At 37.9% G+C, this 18,681-nt stretch overlaps 1 protein-coding gene across 1 annotated transcript; it reads left to right on the top strand.

Moving 5' to 3' along the window:
* Positions 1-691: 691 nt before the first annotated feature.
* On the top strand, positions 692-18,365 carry LOC310943719 (uncharacterized protein; the record flags this gene model as incomplete). Its single annotated transcript, XM_083909354.1, has 29 exons — positions 692-1,072; positions 1,182-1,285; positions 1,456-1,610; positions 2,871-3,039; positions 3,112-3,235; positions 3,338-3,447; positions 4,254-4,468; positions 4,556-4,664; positions 5,069-5,275; positions 5,432-5,504; positions 6,241-6,621; positions 6,726-6,829; positions 7,684-7,838; positions 7,971-8,139; positions 8,906-9,029; positions 9,114-9,223; positions 9,422-9,636; positions 9,776-9,884; positions 10,955-11,161; positions 11,255-11,284; positions 12,831-13,218; positions 13,332-13,435; positions 14,552-14,706; positions 14,805-14,973; positions 15,875-15,998; positions 16,083-16,192; positions 16,941-17,155; positions 17,391-17,499; positions 18,110-18,365. The coding sequence occupies 29 exons, from the start codon at positions 692-694 to the stop codon at positions 18,363-18,365; spliced, it is 4,881 nt and encodes a 1,626-aa protein (XP_083765480.1).
* Between the last annotated feature and the right edge of the window lie 316 nt (positions 18,366-18,681).

Below are 18,681 nucleotides of genomic sequence, written 5' to 3'. Positions count from 1 at the left end.
TCAAATTACAGCAATTTACTAGGAAGTTATACACTGACCCAGAGGTGGAAAGTTAGTTACTCATGTTACTGTAATTGAGTAGGTTTTTTGTGTTTTTAAAATGTGTAATTCAAATTCAACAGAGATCGTCAGTCCTTTGAATTTATATTCCAGCTCACCTCATTTGCCAATTTGAATGTAAAATGTATTGAACCCCATTCGTAATGAAGAAAATTTCTTCTGTACTGATCTGCGATGTAGAGAATGTGGTTGGAATTGTTTTATGATTCGAATAATGTATTAATTTACTGTAGATCTGTAGACTGAAATGCTAACAAAGAGCCTGTGCAATAGCAGTCTAAGGTTATACTGTACAGCTGGGACAGAAAATAATAACAGACTATGTCAACATGTTATGCCTGGATTAGTTAAAGGTCGCTCTCATTCATAGACTGGAACAGGATGGCACTGTTTAACTGTAAATATAAGCCATTCTTCATTTAAATGTTCCAAAAACTTCATTATGCTTATTATACATTATTCACAATATTACAGACAAATACAATTCAAATATGTTTTTGAGTATTAACCATAATGACGTCTACTGAACATGTAATGATTGACATTGTGCTGGTAAATGTGTCCCATTTAGTCTATTTCATAGCTCTGCTCCAGCATTTTGCTCACTGTCGCCGCTTTCAGCAGCGCAAACATGAAATTCGACAACATACTTTCAGAGATTAACGGCTTTGGGAAATTCCAAATCATGGTGGTCTTGATTCAGGTTCTCGCTCGATCTACTTTGCCATGTCACTTTCTCTTGAACAACTTCATGGCAGCGGTTCCAGACCACCACTGCAATGTAAGCGCATTGGGCGACGGTGGCGTCTTCAAGAGTTTTACCCCAGAGCAGAAACTGGCTGTTAGCATTCCATCGGAGGGGCATGGGACTCTGAGCTCCTGTCATATGTATGCACAGCCCCAATATGAAAATCTAACAGGATCTAACGGTGGTGAGGATGCTCCAACTGTTCCGTGTCAGAATGGATGGGTGTACGACAACAGCACTTTTAAATCTACTTTGGTAACAGAGGTAAGAAGAGTCATGTTTGTTAAAGTAATTAAAGAGTTGTTTTTATTTCATCAAGATAACTCATCCTAAAAAACACCCACAATAAAATAAAAATGTGTATGTTTGTCAGTGGGATCTCGTGTGTGGCAGAAAAGGCATGAACAAGGCAACTGCCACCATTTTCTTCGTCGGTGTCATGGCCGGAGCCCCTTTATTTGGCTTTCTCAGTGACAGGTAGAGAATAAATTTGCAGTTTAACTCTAGCAGACTGTTGTTATGATTTAATGCATTAAACCTGATCATGAAATGAATGAGATAACTACTGATGTGACTGTACGTGCTGACCGATTCATAATAAGCAGCTAGAAACGGCATCCCTCTCATTCTATTCTTTCCATGACCAGATTTGGGCGACGTCCACTCCTGCTGGTGTCGTACATAATGACCATGACGTTTGCAGTAATCAGTGCTTTCTCCACGTCGTATGTAATGTTCGTCATCATGAGATTCTTTACAGGGATGTCACTTGCAGGAATAAGTATCATCTGCATCGTTCTCAGTGAGTATTATCTGGACAAAAAATCTAAATGTATTTTAAAATAAAATACCAAATACCCAACTAATATGTATCAGAATAAACTACAGAACACAGCAGCCACAACACGTATCAAAAATAAACTACTTTATTTTTGCATTTTATAAATTAAATTGAAAATAATTACCGTAATAACCTATTACCATCAAATACAATAATTACTTCAAAGTAAAAGTCTAGAAGAGTTCAATTATTATAACTCCAGCTACTAAAAGGAGAACAAAAAATATAAATGCATTTAAAACGTGTGGCTCTGAATGTTTGTGACTGAGTCACAGTGTTGCTATGTGTGTAACAGGTCTTACCGTTTTCTGGTTCACTCTGCGTTGCGTTCAGTGTAATGAAGACCAGGATGCAATTCTAGGGTTTCTCACAAGTCTGTATTATTTTACAAAAAAACAAAAAACGTGCAGTCATTCATCTGGTGTATGTGCAATTCCATCTGCAGCCATGTTGAAACGATTCTGAAACAATTAATCAATTAAAATAATATTACAAACATTAGCAAAATGTTGCATGCAGGACATCCTCTGCCATCCACGTGCACGCGTACGCAAAGACATACACGTACACGCCGGCGGCTAACGTTAGCTGCTAGTTTTAAGCCGATAGCTCGCCAAATTCACGGTCCTTGCCGACCAAAACTCTCTCATACGCACACAACGCTCCTCCCACGACAAACCACGTAATTGTGACACTTTAATGATGTTTCCAACAAAATTAGAAACTCAACAAAACTTAGCACACCGACTTAGCGACTTAGCATAACACTTACCTGTTGAAACGATTCTACGCACGTACGCGATTACGTCACGTCCTGTCACGGGCACACACACGCAAGACTCCGCCATAATACAGGATGGAGATTACATTATAGGAGAACATATTAATAAAAACAACACAAAAAGTGATTGTAATAATAACATTACAGTTACAAATCCAATTGTTATTTATTGTAAATTATTAATAATTCGAAGGCCTTACCATAACACCCCTGTTACATGTGACTCTATAAAGTCCAGGCAAATTCAAGTAGGCTCCAAACAATGTGACAGTTTCACAGTATTTTAACAAAATATGAAGGCATTGTTCGTCATCTCAATAAATTGTATGCATGTATATGAAATATGTATTTTAAATAATTGTATCAGATATACTGCCCATCTCTCTGTATGTATGAAGGAGGAAAATGCTTTAACCTTTCTTGTGCTGCTGTTTGTGCAGATGTGGAATGGTTCAGCACGGAACACAGAACATTCTCCGGTATAATCATAAGTTTGGATTGGACAATCGGGAATTGGCTTCTGATTGGAATGGCTTACTTCATACAGGAGTGGAGGATGCTCCTGTTGGCTGCAACCTCACCCCTGATATTGGCCACAATTGCTTGGAGGTATTCAAATTTCTGTTTTTTTTTACAATTTTAGTACATTATTAAAAGTTTAAATTTAATTTAATGCTCCAGGTGGCTGCCAGAGTCTGCGAGGTGGCTCCTGGCAAAGGGGAGGGCAGATGACGCTCATTATTACATCATCAAATGTGCTGAAATGAACAATAGAACCAAATGTCTGGCCCACATCACACCAAAGGTACAGTCCGCTTTGCTTTTCTAACTTCAGTACATTTTTAGGTTGGTTTAAATTAAGCTAATTGTGTCTTTGGATTGTTTTTTTTATCATGCTCTCTCGCAGGCATTACTGGAATCTATGGAAAATGACACAGCACATAGGAAGTACAACTTTGTTGATCTTTTCAGAACTCCAAAGATGAGGACACTTGCCATATGCTCTGGGATCGTGTGGTAAGTGTGGAGCCAGAGCAGCAGATTCATGTGTTAACTTGGTATTAACCCTTTAAGGTACGCACCAAGAAAAAAGCAAAAGCATTTTTTTTACTATTTTATTATTTTATTTTATTTACTTATCACAACAATAACGTGAAATTAGACCCTGCAGTATTCCAGATACAGATCTACCATACGGTTGAGATGTCTGTTCATAATAAACCTGGTTTGCATAATTCATAAAGTACAGCACTCAGAACAAGTCACATTAAGTGTTAGTGAGTTCAGCTTGATGCATATTTCAATGAGATATAGTGACTTAAAGTGTGGTCGACCAAATGGTTGAGTAGTATCTTAAAGGGTTAAAATTTTGCATAAGGAGAAACTAAGCTAAGGTAATGTTATACAGTGTCATATAACATGTTATATCCAAACCTTTCTCAAATGAGTTTACATAATGGTGATTGATTAAGCTCCACATGACCCTCTGTGTTTCCATCATTAATATCTTGGTGACATACTGTACCCGTGCTGCAAACAGGAAGTGATTTTACACTGCGCTAGTAAAGCAGGGCAGCCGCAAACAGGTTGGAGTGCGACTGAAAACACAGAAATTATCACATTATATCGTTCTCTTCACAAAGATCAAACTTTGGTCTGCATTTGTTTTACATTACAGATAATATTTCTATGATATACAATAAAATAATAATAGGTAACTATTATTTCTGATAGAAAGCTAGGATTTATATATAGTGTAATATTAAAATTGTAAACAGTTATCAAGTTAGCCATGTTTATTTTCCCCTCATTTTTTTTTTTAGGTTTGGAGTTGCATTTACATATTATGGGATAACCTTAAATATCGGCGGGTTTGGACTGAACCTGTATCTCACACAGTTCCTGTTTGCATCCATTGAATTGCCGATGAAGGTCGGTGTGTACTTCTTCCTGAAGAAAATTGGGAGAAAGCCTGGTCAGATGTGGACCCTGCTACTGACCGGCCTCTGTCTGTTCATCAACCTGTTCATTGCACAAGGTTTGGTGTTTGTTTTTGTGAAATGCAATCATTTTATTTTGTTACATATGACCTGTGCTTTCGGATTCTTTAAATATTTCCCCACAGAAAAATGGGTCTCTCGTACTGTCGTCGCAGTCCTGGGGAAAGCCATGTCCGAGGCCTCATTCACCATCATGTACCTCTACACAACTGAACTCTATCCTACTGTTGTACGGTCAGTCAACAACAGACCACATATAATGATCTTTTTTGTGTAGTTTTAAAGGTGCATTATGTAATAAATCTAAATCAACTGGCCATAAAATCCTCTTAATATGTCACAGAGACTCAGGAATAATGTTCATATAACAAACTGAACAAAAATCTTTTGCAGACTGCAAATCATGTTTATGTTTTGAAATCATGTTTTGGCATGTGGCGCCACCTACCGCCGTCTACCAATCATTGCAGTCAGTAGAGTCTCAGCTGCTGAGCAACCACGGGTTGCCAGTTACGTCAGAAAACGAAACCTAAAAGACCTCTGTATTTTGAATTTGAATGTAGTAACCGTTTTTGGCCACATTCTTATATATGGCACCTTTAAGTGTGAATTAACTTCAGGGTTTTTGACTTTTTCAGACAGAATGGTTTAGGCTACACTGCGTTTGTGGCACGGCTGGGTGTCTCCTTATCCCCAATCATCATGCTTTTGGAGGACGTGTGGTATCTCCTCCCGCAAGCCATATATTGTGCCATGGCAGTTGGATCTGGTTTAGTGGTTTTATTCCTGCCTGAAACATTAAGCAGCCGACTGCCAGAGTTCATCGACGACATTGAGAAACCCAGGTAAATAGGAAATGAATGTTAGATAAATCAATTTTAAAGCTGGAGTAAGCAATTACCCACATCAGCACGCTGCACTGCTAAAGAATAATCCAGCTAACCCAGGAAGTGGGACAGCATAGTTCCAATGTACGATTCTTTCGTCTGAAATGATTTCAGACACCAGCAGATCATTAGCTGGAGTCAGAAATACAAATTCTTGAAGTCCTTTTTGTTTTATCTGTGTTGCAGGGTAGAGTCAACAAAGAGAAAGGAGATTCAATAACACACAAGTCTTTAAAATGGTCTGTTGTTTTAAAGCTAAAAATATAAAGAGGATTTTAACTCAATAAACACTTGAGCCAGCAGAATGTGTGGTCATGTCTTTAATTCTACATCGTCTAAATTGAGTTCTCCACCTCCAACTGCATATTCCTTGCTTCGAGTCATTCCTACGTAGATTCAGCATAGCGTTTAGGACATTGGTTCTCAAAGTGCAGCTCGCGAGCCAACATTGTGGGCCGCAGAAACATTTCCGGCGGCCCACAATGAATTACAGTTGATAGTTTTAATCCAGGAGCTGCTAAGCTTGTTAAATGTTTATAGGACATAACTGGATACAGACCAATAAGTGTACTGTAGAACTGAAATCTGGTCACTAAAATGATTATAAATGGGCTTTCTTTCTGACTTTTCTTTTTTTTTTTCAATGACAATGACCCCAGGCCCATTTCTGGTGATGTGTCCAGGTTGCACATAACCAAGCATATTGTAATGCTTGTGGACAATAACACGTAGTCTTTAGGTAATGATTTATTCTCTTGTTTTAAATATGTTACTTGCACAGCTGTCTGAGCACACTGCAATAGCTGACCATTAACTAGCAGCATTTTAACAAAATGCAAAAAGCTCCTGAGCCACTTTCAAACACACATCATATGCGTGTTTTGCGAAATATTCTATAATTTTTTCTGAACTCTGCTCCAAAGATGAAGTTTGAAAATGTGCTGGCAGAGGTAAATGGCTTTGGGAAATTCCAGTTTGGGATGATCCTAATGATGGTCATTCCTCGCATGACTTTGCCCTTTCACTTCATGCTGAATAATTTCATTGGGGCGATTCCTGCTCACCACTGCGACATCAGCTCTCTGGATGACGGAGGCATTTTTAGGAATTTATCCCAGGCAGAGAGGCTGGTGGTGAGTATTCCACTGCAGGACGATGGGACTCCAAGCTCCTGTGAGATGTTCACAGAGCCTCAGTATTTTCTGCTGCTCAACTCCTCCAACATTACTGAGCTTCCCACCGTGTCCTGCCAGAATGGCTGGGTGTACGATAACACCACCTTCAAATCTACTCTGGCAACAGAGGTGAGTTTTTTTTTTTTTACAAATAATGCCAAATCCAAATCAGCAATATTTCTTACTTTGAAAAAAAAAAAATATATACATATGTGGTCTGTTTTCCTCCATAGTGGGATCTGGTTTGTGATACGAGACGTTTGAACAAAGCCACTTCCGCCATCTATTTTATGGGAGTCATGTCTGGAGCAGCACTGTTTGGATATCTTAGTGACAGGTTTTTCAACATCACAATTGCTTATATAATAGTTTTATTTTTTGCTTGAGCCTCCACGCAGCCGTATGGAATCAAAAATTTGAGTCCAAATGTTATCCTTTGAGGTATATCTGCTATTAGACAAGACAGTCAGAAATAGTAGTCCAATAATAGCTCAGTTCAGCTGTGTTCAGCCCATCGTCTGATGAGACCTTGTGATTATTTTAGTAACAGCTGTCTAAAAGCTCTTATCAGAGAGAGGAGCTTAATTTATCCAGCCAAGTGCAGACAGACAGCAGACAGAACCAAAGCCAGTGATTTTAATTTAAAAGTCCAACGTTAATACTCAACTGTCGGCTGGAAAAAACAAGTTCTGATCTGATTAGTCATTTTAAAGGTGCATTATGTAATAAATGTAAAGCAACTGGCCATAAAATCCTCCTAATATGTCACAGAGACTCAAGAATAATGTTCATATAACAAACTGAACTCACCAACAACAACAGTACAGACAAAATATTTGCATTAAAAGAATATATTTTGCAGACTGCAAATCATGTTTACGTTTTGAAATCATGTTGTGGCATGTGGCGCCACCTACCGCTGTCTACCAATCATTGCAGTCAGTAGAGTCTCAGCTGCCGAGCAACCGCGGGTTGCCAGTTACGAGCTACAATGGCCGGAGAAAACCAAACCTTAAAGTGTGGTAACCGTTTTTTGGCCACATTCTTACATACGCCGCCTTTAAGCTTTATTCTGAAAATAAAATGAGCTAAAGCCCACGTAATGTCTACAGAACCTTTTCATATAAAGAACATGCTATTCAGGATATTTAACAGCGTATTAATTAAGATCATTATCTTGTTGTCTCACAGGTTTGGCAGGAAAAGATCACTGCTGTTGTCCTATGTGACGACATCAGTCTTTGGATTGGCGAGCTCTTTCTCCAGTAGCTTAACCGTTTTTTCTGTGATGAGATTTGTTACTGGAATGGGACTTTCTGGAATAAGCATTATCTCATTTGTCCTATGTGAGTTTTTACACTGGTGTATAATTCCACCCCAAAAAACCATAAGAAATGTGAAATCATGTTCATTTAGTCAGTTGATAGTTGGCATAAACACAGTGTAAAGCTGGGTATAAGTGTATTTTTGTATGACAGGTATTGAATGGGTGGACATCAAGCATCGAACTACAGCGGTCGTTTTAATGAGCTTGGACTGGAGCGTTTCTAGTGCCCTGCTATCAATCCTGGCCTATTTTGTGAATGACTGGAGGCACCTGAATGCCGCAGCAACCGCCCCAATGTTACCCGCAATGATCTGTTGGTGGTAAGAAAACAATATTGGCACATAACTGTATCATATCAAAGAAGGCATACGGATTAACAAAGTGCTAGCAACGCCAATCAGGAGCGGAGCAACTTGGGGTTAAAGGTGACATTTGCAGAGGCGCAGCTTGTGAACAGGCAAGGCAGGCAACTGCTTGGGGCCCCGAGCCGATAGGGGGCCCCCGACACTTGGAGCCTGAGGGCTGTTTTTACTGAAATGTGCAGTGACCAGCTGCCTCCCCGTCCCCCTTAAAAAACAAGGCGATTTGCAATGACATCTCAGTAGGAAACCTCCCTAAAGGGGCCCCACCTCACGTTAACCTGTGTGAAGTTATCGTTCTGTGTTGGAAAATGAAGAGGATTATTTGCATATCTATCATATTATTTGCATAACATGTGTAATGCATATATGTTTTTTTCAGTTATTTACATTATTTTATTGTTCTATATATTAATATTGTTTTATAATGTGGGTTCTTTACAGTGTAATGTATTTTTTACTAAGTTTATACAGTATTTTATTGTTCTTTACATTTATATGTTCACATACTTTTTAATTACAAGGTTTTTCCATGTTATTTCATTCATTTTGAAAAAAACAAACATATTTTGAACTCATACATTTTTCATTGGTGTTAGATTATTTATAACATAATGGTGATGAACACTGGTTGGAAGGGCCCCCTGGGAATTTTTGCTTAGGGCCCCTACAGACTCTAGGATCGCCTCTGGACATTTGGAATGCATTAAAACATGTTTGGTTACAGGTGGCTCCCTGACTCTGCCAGGTGGCTTATAAGCAATGGGAAGGTAAACAGAGCCCATTTTTACCTGAGCAAGTGTGCAAAGGTCAACCGCAGAGAGCAGTTCATGGTTGACCTAAAGCCTGAGGTACACATCCCAGTTAGACATTGATGCACATTAACACCTCTTCATCTCTCAATCTCATAATCAACGTTCTCTTTTGCTCTCCAGAGTCTGTCCAAAGTCATATTTGTACAAAATGAAAACAGAAAATATTCCTATTTGGACCTCGTGAGGACTCCCAGAATGAGGAGAGTGGCTCTACTATCTGGCATTGTGTGGTATACCTAATCAAATTCAATAATAATACATTTTTTGGACCTGTATTATGTGGTTGATGCAAATGAATGCACAGGCTTTTTTTTTCTTAATCACATACATCACAACACAGTTTATTTACATGTGATCTATAATAAAAATGACTCAGTAAATAAAATGAAGCTACTATAATCCATGTCCTTACTTTTCTTTTCATGCAGGTTTGGTATCGCCAGTACTTATTACGGAATCAGCCTGAATATCAGTGGAATTGTTATGAACATTTATCTCACACAGTTCATCTACGGCGTGATAGAACTCCCGGCAAAGGCCTATATCTACTTCACTGTGGACATAGTAGGGCGGAGGTTAAATCAGATTGGAACACTTGCTCTCACGGGACTGTGCATATTCTGCAACATTTTCATCCCTGAATGTGAGTTGATGAATTGAGCAGTGTGGCTTTTCTAAAGCACTAAATGCTGTCGTCGCTACTGCAACGATAACAGATGACAGATCCATGAATATAACAGAGGGTGGAGTTGAAATGTCCCGATTCTGCATTTTCTTTTCAGCAATGGGGCTGTATCGAGTAGCTGCAGGAGCTTTGGGCAAAATGTTTGCAGAGGGAGCTTTTGTCACTGTATTTCTGTACACAGCAGAGCTGTTCCCCACAGTAATCAGGTCGGTATACAGAGCTGATCATTTGCTTATTTAAATCCACTTTTCACCGGTTCCAGTGTTTGGTTGTATTGAGACTATAAGTTTCCATGGGTGGTATTAGGTGTGGATATATGGTGGACAGGATGTGTGTCAAACTAAAATGACCTGGGGGCCAATGAGTGTCTAATGTGGTCAAGACGGGCCGGTTTAGAGATTAAAAAAAAAGGGGGGGGGGGGGGGGGCGGGGTTACAACAGCAGGTGGGGCAATATGAGCAAAAAATTAGAAGATAATATTCTATCATGATGATAATTTGCAGAATTTTAAAGTAAAAGTAGCTTCCGTTGATATGTATGGAAGACGATTAGGGCCACACAGGAAACTAATATTTGAGTTCTGACTTTAAACCCAGAATTCTGACATTAAACTCAGAATTCTAATACTGAGAAAAATTCTGGGTTTAAAGTCAGAATTATGACTTTAAACTCAGAATTTTGACTTTATTCTCAGAATTCCGACTTCAAAACTCAGAATTTAAAACTCAGCATTTCTGACTTTAAAACTAGGAATTCTGACTTTATTCTCAGAATTATAATTCTGACAATAATTCTGAGTTTTAAAAGTCAGAATTTTGATTTTTAAAGCCAGAATTCTGGGAATAAAGTCAGAATACTGAGTTTTAAATTCAGAAATTAAGTAGATTTCTATACTACTATTATCTACTATAAGTAGATATGGAACCATGTATACTTCACAATAAAAACACATATTATACATCATATGATGCAAAATCAATCTATTCATATCAAAAACAGTGAAGTAAATGTAAAATGAAGTAACTAATAATGTGGACATCTGCATTTAAAACACCAAACAGGCTTATACATATATGCACTTTTAATGTTGAATTAAATAAATTTAATAATACAATAATTCGAATAATACAATGATTTGGGCCCTACATGCAAGTTTTTTTCTGCAACGTTTGGAGAAATCACTGATTAATATCCAGAGTGTTGTTTTCCAGTGTTTCAGCATGTGCCGTGTCACCGATCTCCCTCTCATCAGACGTTTTCTTTTTCTGCAACACAGACAAAATGGATTGGGTAGCTGCTCCTTCCTGGCACGTTTAGGCGTGGCGATTTCCCCTCTGATCATGATCCTCGAGGAAGTGTGGATCCCTCTGCCGAGCGTCGTTTTCGTCCTGTTGGCTTTGGGCGCCAGTTTTTCCGCTTCTTTTCTTCCCGAGACAAAAAACATCCGCCTACCGGAGACGATTGAGGAAGTGGAACAAACGAGGTACTGGTATTCTATTATAATATAATAATTCTCACTGTGCATCTACATATTCACGGATAAACGTTAAATAGAATTCTTATTTGTGTGTTTCAGAAGGCGCTCGTTCTCTGCATCTGATGAGAAGTGTCCACCTTAGATGCTTTTTTTGAGGCCTGCATGAACACTTGTTGTCACCTTTAATAATTGCCATGACCTTCCTGATAATAAACAAAAAAAACACTATTTTCTATCTGGTGTTATTTTTGTTTCTCTTTACTCTCTTTAACAGCTTTACACTGTGTTCATGCACAAACACAAACAATAGCACACACATAACTGTCCCTACATATATAAATATCCACCAACAGAGTAAAAGAGGGAGGTTGAGAGAGAGCGTTCACTATAACCTGAGCTGAAGTTCCTCATTTTGCTTCCCCGTCCAGGAGAAAATGATCCACACGGACACGTCCATCACCACCTTCCTCTCCGCTTTCAGTTGTCTATATTTAAACTCATCTGACGCCGGAAATCTATTTAGTGAATATACTGGCTGCACCGTTGACTAAACCCAGTGCTTAAATTGAACACGTTTCCCTAATCACTGATGACATACGACGTCATTTTATGTCATAATAAGACAAGTCTGAGAATAATTCTGAGTTTAATGTCAGAATTCTGAGTGTAAAGTCCTAATTTCTGAATTTAAAACTCAGAATTAAGACTTTATCCTCAGAATTCTGATTTTAAAGTCAGAATTCTGACTTTATCCTCAGAATTCTGACATTAAAACTCTCGGAATTTATAACTCAGAATTTCTGACTTTAAAACTCAGAATTCTGACTTTGTTCTCAGAATTTAAATCTCAGAATTTCTGACTTTAGACTCAGAATTCTAATTCTGAGAATAATTATGAGTTTTAAATTCAGAAATTAAGTAGATTTCTACTTCTATACTACTATAAGTAGATATGGAACCATGTGTACTTCACAATAAAAACATATTATACTGATGCAAAATCAATTTGTCTTAGGATAAAATGCTCGAAATAAAACATTCTGACATTGACGTAGCAGTTGTGTGTTTCTCAGGGTTGATTAATCACGAACCAAGATTAAAACCTTAGTATCATAACACCTCATCGAGATAACTAAAATCTGACTGGCAAGAAGAAATACCTTGTCTGACAAGAAAAAAAAGAGCATATATTGCCTTGTTTGCAGAAATTTCCTCCTGACTTGATTTCATAATAATTGCATTGCTGAAGGTCTGAAAACGTCCACTTCCACCTCATGAGAGAGGTTTTCTGTTGGGTTCAGGTTTGGTGACGGTGGAGGTCACTGAAGTGCACCTCAACTCGTTTTACATGTTTAAATAACACAACTATGTATAATTTACATGTACTACATTATGCAGCGTGCTTCACATTGTCACTCATTCGCGTTGACAAGTACATGGTGACTCATTTCCTTTAATTATTACCACGAATACTTCACCGTCACCAAAAAAAAGAAAACGGTGTTATCTCGTGGTGGTTAAGTGAGGTCAAATATTCACCCACTTTAACTTTAGCACAGCGGTTGTTGGATTGGTCCAATCTCAAAGGTTTCCTCGTGTGCTGGTTTCAGTGTTCAGACATGGCCGTGCGTTACTTTTTCTGATTCCAAAAGGACTTGCAGCAAAAAAAAAAAAGGGCCACAATGAAGTTTGAGAACATCCTCGCCGACATCAATGGATTCGGACGATTTCAGGTCATGATCATCTTGATCAACTTCGTCGGACGCTTCACCCTGCCGTGCCACTTCATGCTCAACAACTTCATATCGGCCGTTCCCGCTCACCACTGCGACGTCAGCTCTCTGGACGATGGAGGCATTTTTGGGAATTTATCAGAGGCGGAGAGGCTTGTTGTTGGCATTCCACTGCAGGACGACGGGACTCCAAACTCCTGTGAGATGTTTGCAAATCCCCAGTATCGTCTGCTGCTCAACTCCTCCAACACGACCGAGCTTCCCACTGTGCCCTGTCAGAACGGATGGGTGTACGACAACAGCACCTTCAAATCTACCCTGACTTCAGAGGTGACTTAAACCATGTCTCCTCCATCATGTGTGTTCTATAATTATGTCTGAGCTCCCTGTGTTTAGGTCACAGACTGAACTCTTCCTCCTCTTTCTTCATGTCCTTGTTCAAGTGGGACCTGGTTTGTCACAGCAAAGGCAAAAACAAGGTCACTGCGACCATCTTCTTCATTGGAGTGATGTTCGGAGCGGTGACCTTTGGAAGTTTGAGTGACAGGTATGACAGCTCGGCTATTAGGCAAACTCAACACACTACAGTTGAAAAGTTTGGGGTCACTTAGAAATGTCTTTATTTTCGAAGGAAAAGCACTTTTTTTCAATGAATATAAGATCAAATGAATCAGAAATACACTCTATACATTGTTAATGTGGTAAATGACTATTCTAGCTGCAAACGTCTTCTTTTTAATGGAATATGTACATAGGTGTATAGAGGCCCATTTCCAGTGTTCTAATCTAATCTTTCTAAGGCTATTGAATTGCCAATTGCCAATGTCTTGACCAGTGGTCTCAAACTTGAGGCCCCTGGTCACATGCAGCCCCTGAATCAATTACATGTGGCCCGCCACTTAATATCAACTTATAATGAGTTTAGAGCTGAAAGGATAAATCGATTATTTAATAGATTACAGAATTAATCGTCATCTATTTTGATAATCGATAATCGGTTCGAAGCTTTTTTCATTATTAAAACAACATTTTTGATTCTTTTAGCTTTTTAATGAGAATATTTTTTCTTTGCTCCACATAACAAAGAAATCATTCAAACTGAATCATTTTGGTAAATTTAAATAAATATATTTTAAATTTAAATTAAATAAATTTGGACAAAAATCGTCATTTTATGGACCAAACGATTAATGGAGAATATAATTGACAGATTAAACGATTACGAAAATAATCATTAGTTGCAGCTCTCAATTAGTTATTTCTGTACGACTTTTTATTACTATATTAAATTTGCAGCATAATTACGTTTATATAGGCAACTGTTTTTTTTGTTCCATATCAAAACAATCACTTTAATCTGAGCATATATCGTCATAAATATTATTATTTCCATTTATTTTTCTCAAAAAGTTTACCTTTTTTTTACTTCACCGGCCCCCGACTGACCAAACTAGACACTCAGTGGTATCCAGGTCATTGGAGTTTGTGACCCCTGGTCTTGTCTATATTTGCAACTCTTTTAATGAATAAAATTGTGACTTATAATGGAAAACACAAATTGTATAGGTGACCCCAAACTTTTGAACGGTAGTGTATATCGGTGACCTTGAGTATATATATATATATATATGTATATATATATTATAAATAAGATCTTTTGTAGGTATGGCCGGAGGAAGATGCTGCTGGTGTCCCAAGTGTCCTCAGCCTTGTTTGCTTTTGCAAGTGCATTTTCTACGACCTATGGGATGTTCGCGGTGCTGAGGTTCTTCACTGGGTTCTGCATCACTGGCATCATCATTGTCTCAGGAGTGCTTTGTAAATCAATTATGCTTTGTATCACCTTATGACGTATTGTAATAATAATAATAATAATAATAATGTTCCATGCATTCCTCTGTGTTTGTTCCATGCAGGTGTGGAGTGGGTGGACGTTGAGCACAGGAAACTGGTGGGAGTGGTGGACAGCATGTCGTGGACATTTGGGATGATAGGTTTTGCAGCCATTGCGTACTTTGTGACCGACTGGCGATGGCTTATTGTTTGTGTCACATCACCTTTGATCGTGGCCATTATCAGCTGGAGGTACGACTCCCACACTGAGATTGTGCCAACCATAAATAATTGTAAATGTAATTGCACAATTAAACCCAATGTGTTTTAAATGCACAATAATACAGATTTATGCATTTAAAAAAAAAATATATATATATATATTTCAGATACTTAAGAACCAGTGCATTCAATATGAATAACTTCAATATGTTTTAAATGCTTAATAACCAGATATATGCACCTATTCAATTTAAAAAAATGCATACAATGTATGTACTTGACATTCACTGTTTTTTAAGTATCTGAAATAAAATTGGATTAATTTGTATTAAATACATAAATCTGATTATTATGCATTTAAAACACATTGGGTTTATTATTACTATTGCATACATCTCATTCTTAATTGGGTGATTTATGTAAAACTTTTGCAAAGGGATGGACATTTTGTATGCAATTGAAATACGTAAAACTTTTTGTTATTTTTTGTTATTTTTATTTTGTTTTTTGTTTTTTTATTTATTTATTATTTTTAAAAATTATTATTATTTTTTTTTTAATTATTATTATTATTTTTAAGAGAAAAGGCAATACATAAATCGTAAATATTAGGCCTTAATATGCCTGTGAAATGTTCAGTTTTTGTGTATATTCTCGTTACTGATGCTGATGAAGAGGGACCTTGCCCTGTGATTGGTCAAACTCTTCTGTCACAGGCAAGATTCCTACAGGGCTGTAAACAAGGGCCATAGGACATGCAGAAGGTTACTATGGAATTAATTATCAATAACGTCAAAAATATCCTGCCTCCGCCAGCTTTAAGGAATAGATGAAGTTTGTGCTGATAAGTGCGTGGATCTTGAAGTATTTCTCTACTACTGTTTGTACACACAATGAAAGTCACTGCCATCTATGATGCCTTTAACGTCAGGTGGATGCCAGAGTCGGCTCGGTGGCTCATTACAAATGGAAAGCTGGAGCAGGCTCAGATGTATTTGACAAAATGTGCCGAAATGAACCAGCGAGAGAAGTTCATTACTACACTTCAAGCAGAGGTCAGCATTTGATGCATATTACTGTGCATTACCGCAGTAATGATTCACTTGTTTATCACAACAGTGCATGCTTTTGTCTTTCAGACATTATCCACAATTGTTGTGACGGAGAAAAGAGACCGATCTTATTCCTACATCGATCTAATACGCACATCCAAGATGAGGAAAATGGCCATGAAGACTGGTATTTTGTGGTGTGTACTCCATAGGAACTACATGTTCATATAGTTTTGAAACTATATGTTTTTTATTTAGTTTTTCAGTTTGCTTTTTTTATTTCAGTTTAGTTTTAGTTAATTGAACAAATTATTATTATTAAGAGAAGAGGTATTAAGAGAAAGCCTTGACTTGACACCAAATACGGATTATCAAATCCTTTCATTTCATTCTTTAACACCTATTTCAAACACCAGTTTTGCTTTGTTAATTTTTAATTGTCGTTTTTATTTTCATTTCACTTAACTAAATCATTTTTTCACTGCTAGTTTTAGTTTTAGACTTAGTTTTTCGTTACCTATAATAACCCTGGTGTGGTCAGAATTGTGACTTTGAACATAACGTGGTTGTTGGTGCCTCACAGGCTGGTCTAAGTACAGTATTTCAGGGATATTATATGCACAAAGAATGGTCCGAAAAAATGAGAAGAATATCCAGTGAGTCTCTGGATGAAAATGCCTCACGGATGTCAGAGGTCAGAGGTCAACAGTAAGGTGTTTCCCTGTTCCAACACACCTGAGTTTGATCAGGGAAACATCGAAAACACACCTGATTCAAATAAATGGCTTGTTATCAGGCTTCAGCAGGTGTGTTTGAGCAGGGGAAACATGGCTCCCCAGTACCAGGATTGAGAAACCCTGAGTTACAGAGTTAGTTACACATTTCTAAAGATAGAAAAAAAAAAGTTGTCAATGTATCACAACAGACTGTTTCCACTCCACCCAGGTTCTGTGTGGCGACCACCTTTTACGGCATCAGCTTCAACCTCACAGGCTTTGGCCTCAACATCTACCTCGCTCAGTTTGCCTACGCTTCAATTGAGTTCCCAGCCAAAATAATAGTGTACTACTTACTGGATAAGGTGGGAAGGCGAAGCACCCAGGTGGGAGCTCTGCTGCTGGCCGGAGTCTGTCTTGCCATCAACATTGTGGTACCTAAAGGTAGCTGAGAGAGAACATTTTTGTGTCACTGCACATGTGGTTACTTACTCCTGGTCCTGGGGAGCCACCTTCCTGCATGTTTTAGGTGTTTCCCTGCTCCAACACACCTGAGTTTGATCAGGGAAACATCGAAAACCTGGAGGACAGTGGCTCCCCAGGACCAGGAGTGAGAAACCCTGAATCATTTTCATGTAACACTGTAACAATACATTTTGAAAACGCATTCTTCTTTTAGATATGTCTGTCGTCAGATCTGTGGTGGCGGTCATTGGGAAAGGGTTTTCAGCGGCATCCTTTTCAACTGTGGTTCTCTACAGCGCTGAGCTCTATCCCACTGTAGTGAGGTAACTTTGTCGGCTTTTTCCATCCTCACAATTACAACAAACCTATCACACTTCGCAGTCCAGTGGAACAGCATTGTTTATGTATATATATATATATGGGTGTGTGTATATATATATATATATATATACATACTGTGTGTATATATATATACATACATATATACACATACATATATACACACATACATATATAGATACATATATCTACACACACACACACTGTATATGCAAACATACATATATGCACATACATACATACATATATACAGTATCTATACACATACATATATATATATACACACACATATACATACATAAATATATGCACATACATATATGCATACACATACATATATACATACATTTATAGATACATATGTATATATACACACACATATACACATACATGTATATGCATACATATATATACATACATATATAGATACATATGTATATATACACACATATACATACATATATATGCACATACATATATATTTATACACACATACACATATATATACACACACACAGAAATACATACATATACACATACATATATATATATATATATAAAACGATCATGGTTGGAATTACATCTGTCTTTCAGACAGAACGGCATGGGCTATAACTCCTTCCTGGCTCGGTTTGGCGTAGCCGTGTCTCCACTGATCCTCCTACTTGACGACATCTGGAAGGAGCTGCCGCAGGTCGTCCTGTGCTCCACGGCTCTTCTTGGCGGGATGGTGGCAAGGACGCTGTCGGAGACAAGCAACAGGTGCCTGCCGGAAACCATAGAGGACATCGAACAGAAGGGCAGTCGAGAGACACTGACAGGAGAGAAGACGCAGTCAGCTCATGAGTGAAAAGTGGTTTGTTTTTTCAATAAAATACAGAAAAACGTGAATGAAACTTTTGTAGGAAAATGATGATTGCTGTTGAATACTGAATGGCCCAATTACAGTGGTGTAAAATGACTTAAATCAATCAACTACAGTCTTTTTAAAAATTAAATAGATTTGCATGTGAGAAAGTTTTTTTTACAGTGTTTTGAATAATATGAACCATCTGGTTATTTACTTGAACAATATCCGAGTACAAATGTGGAAAACTAGAATTACCTCAGTGTCTGTATACCTCCAGTCAATAAATGATATCAGGATTACACATATTTTCCGACTG

The sequence above is a fragment of the Microchirus variegatus genome, assembly GCF_963457635.1.
Source record: "Microchirus variegatus genome assembly, chromosome: 23".
NCBI classification, from domain to species: Eukaryota; Metazoa; Chordata; class Actinopteri; order Pleuronectiformes; family Soleidae; genus Microchirus; species Microchirus variegatus.
This window is presented reverse-complemented; position numbering and strand designations above follow the sequence as displayed.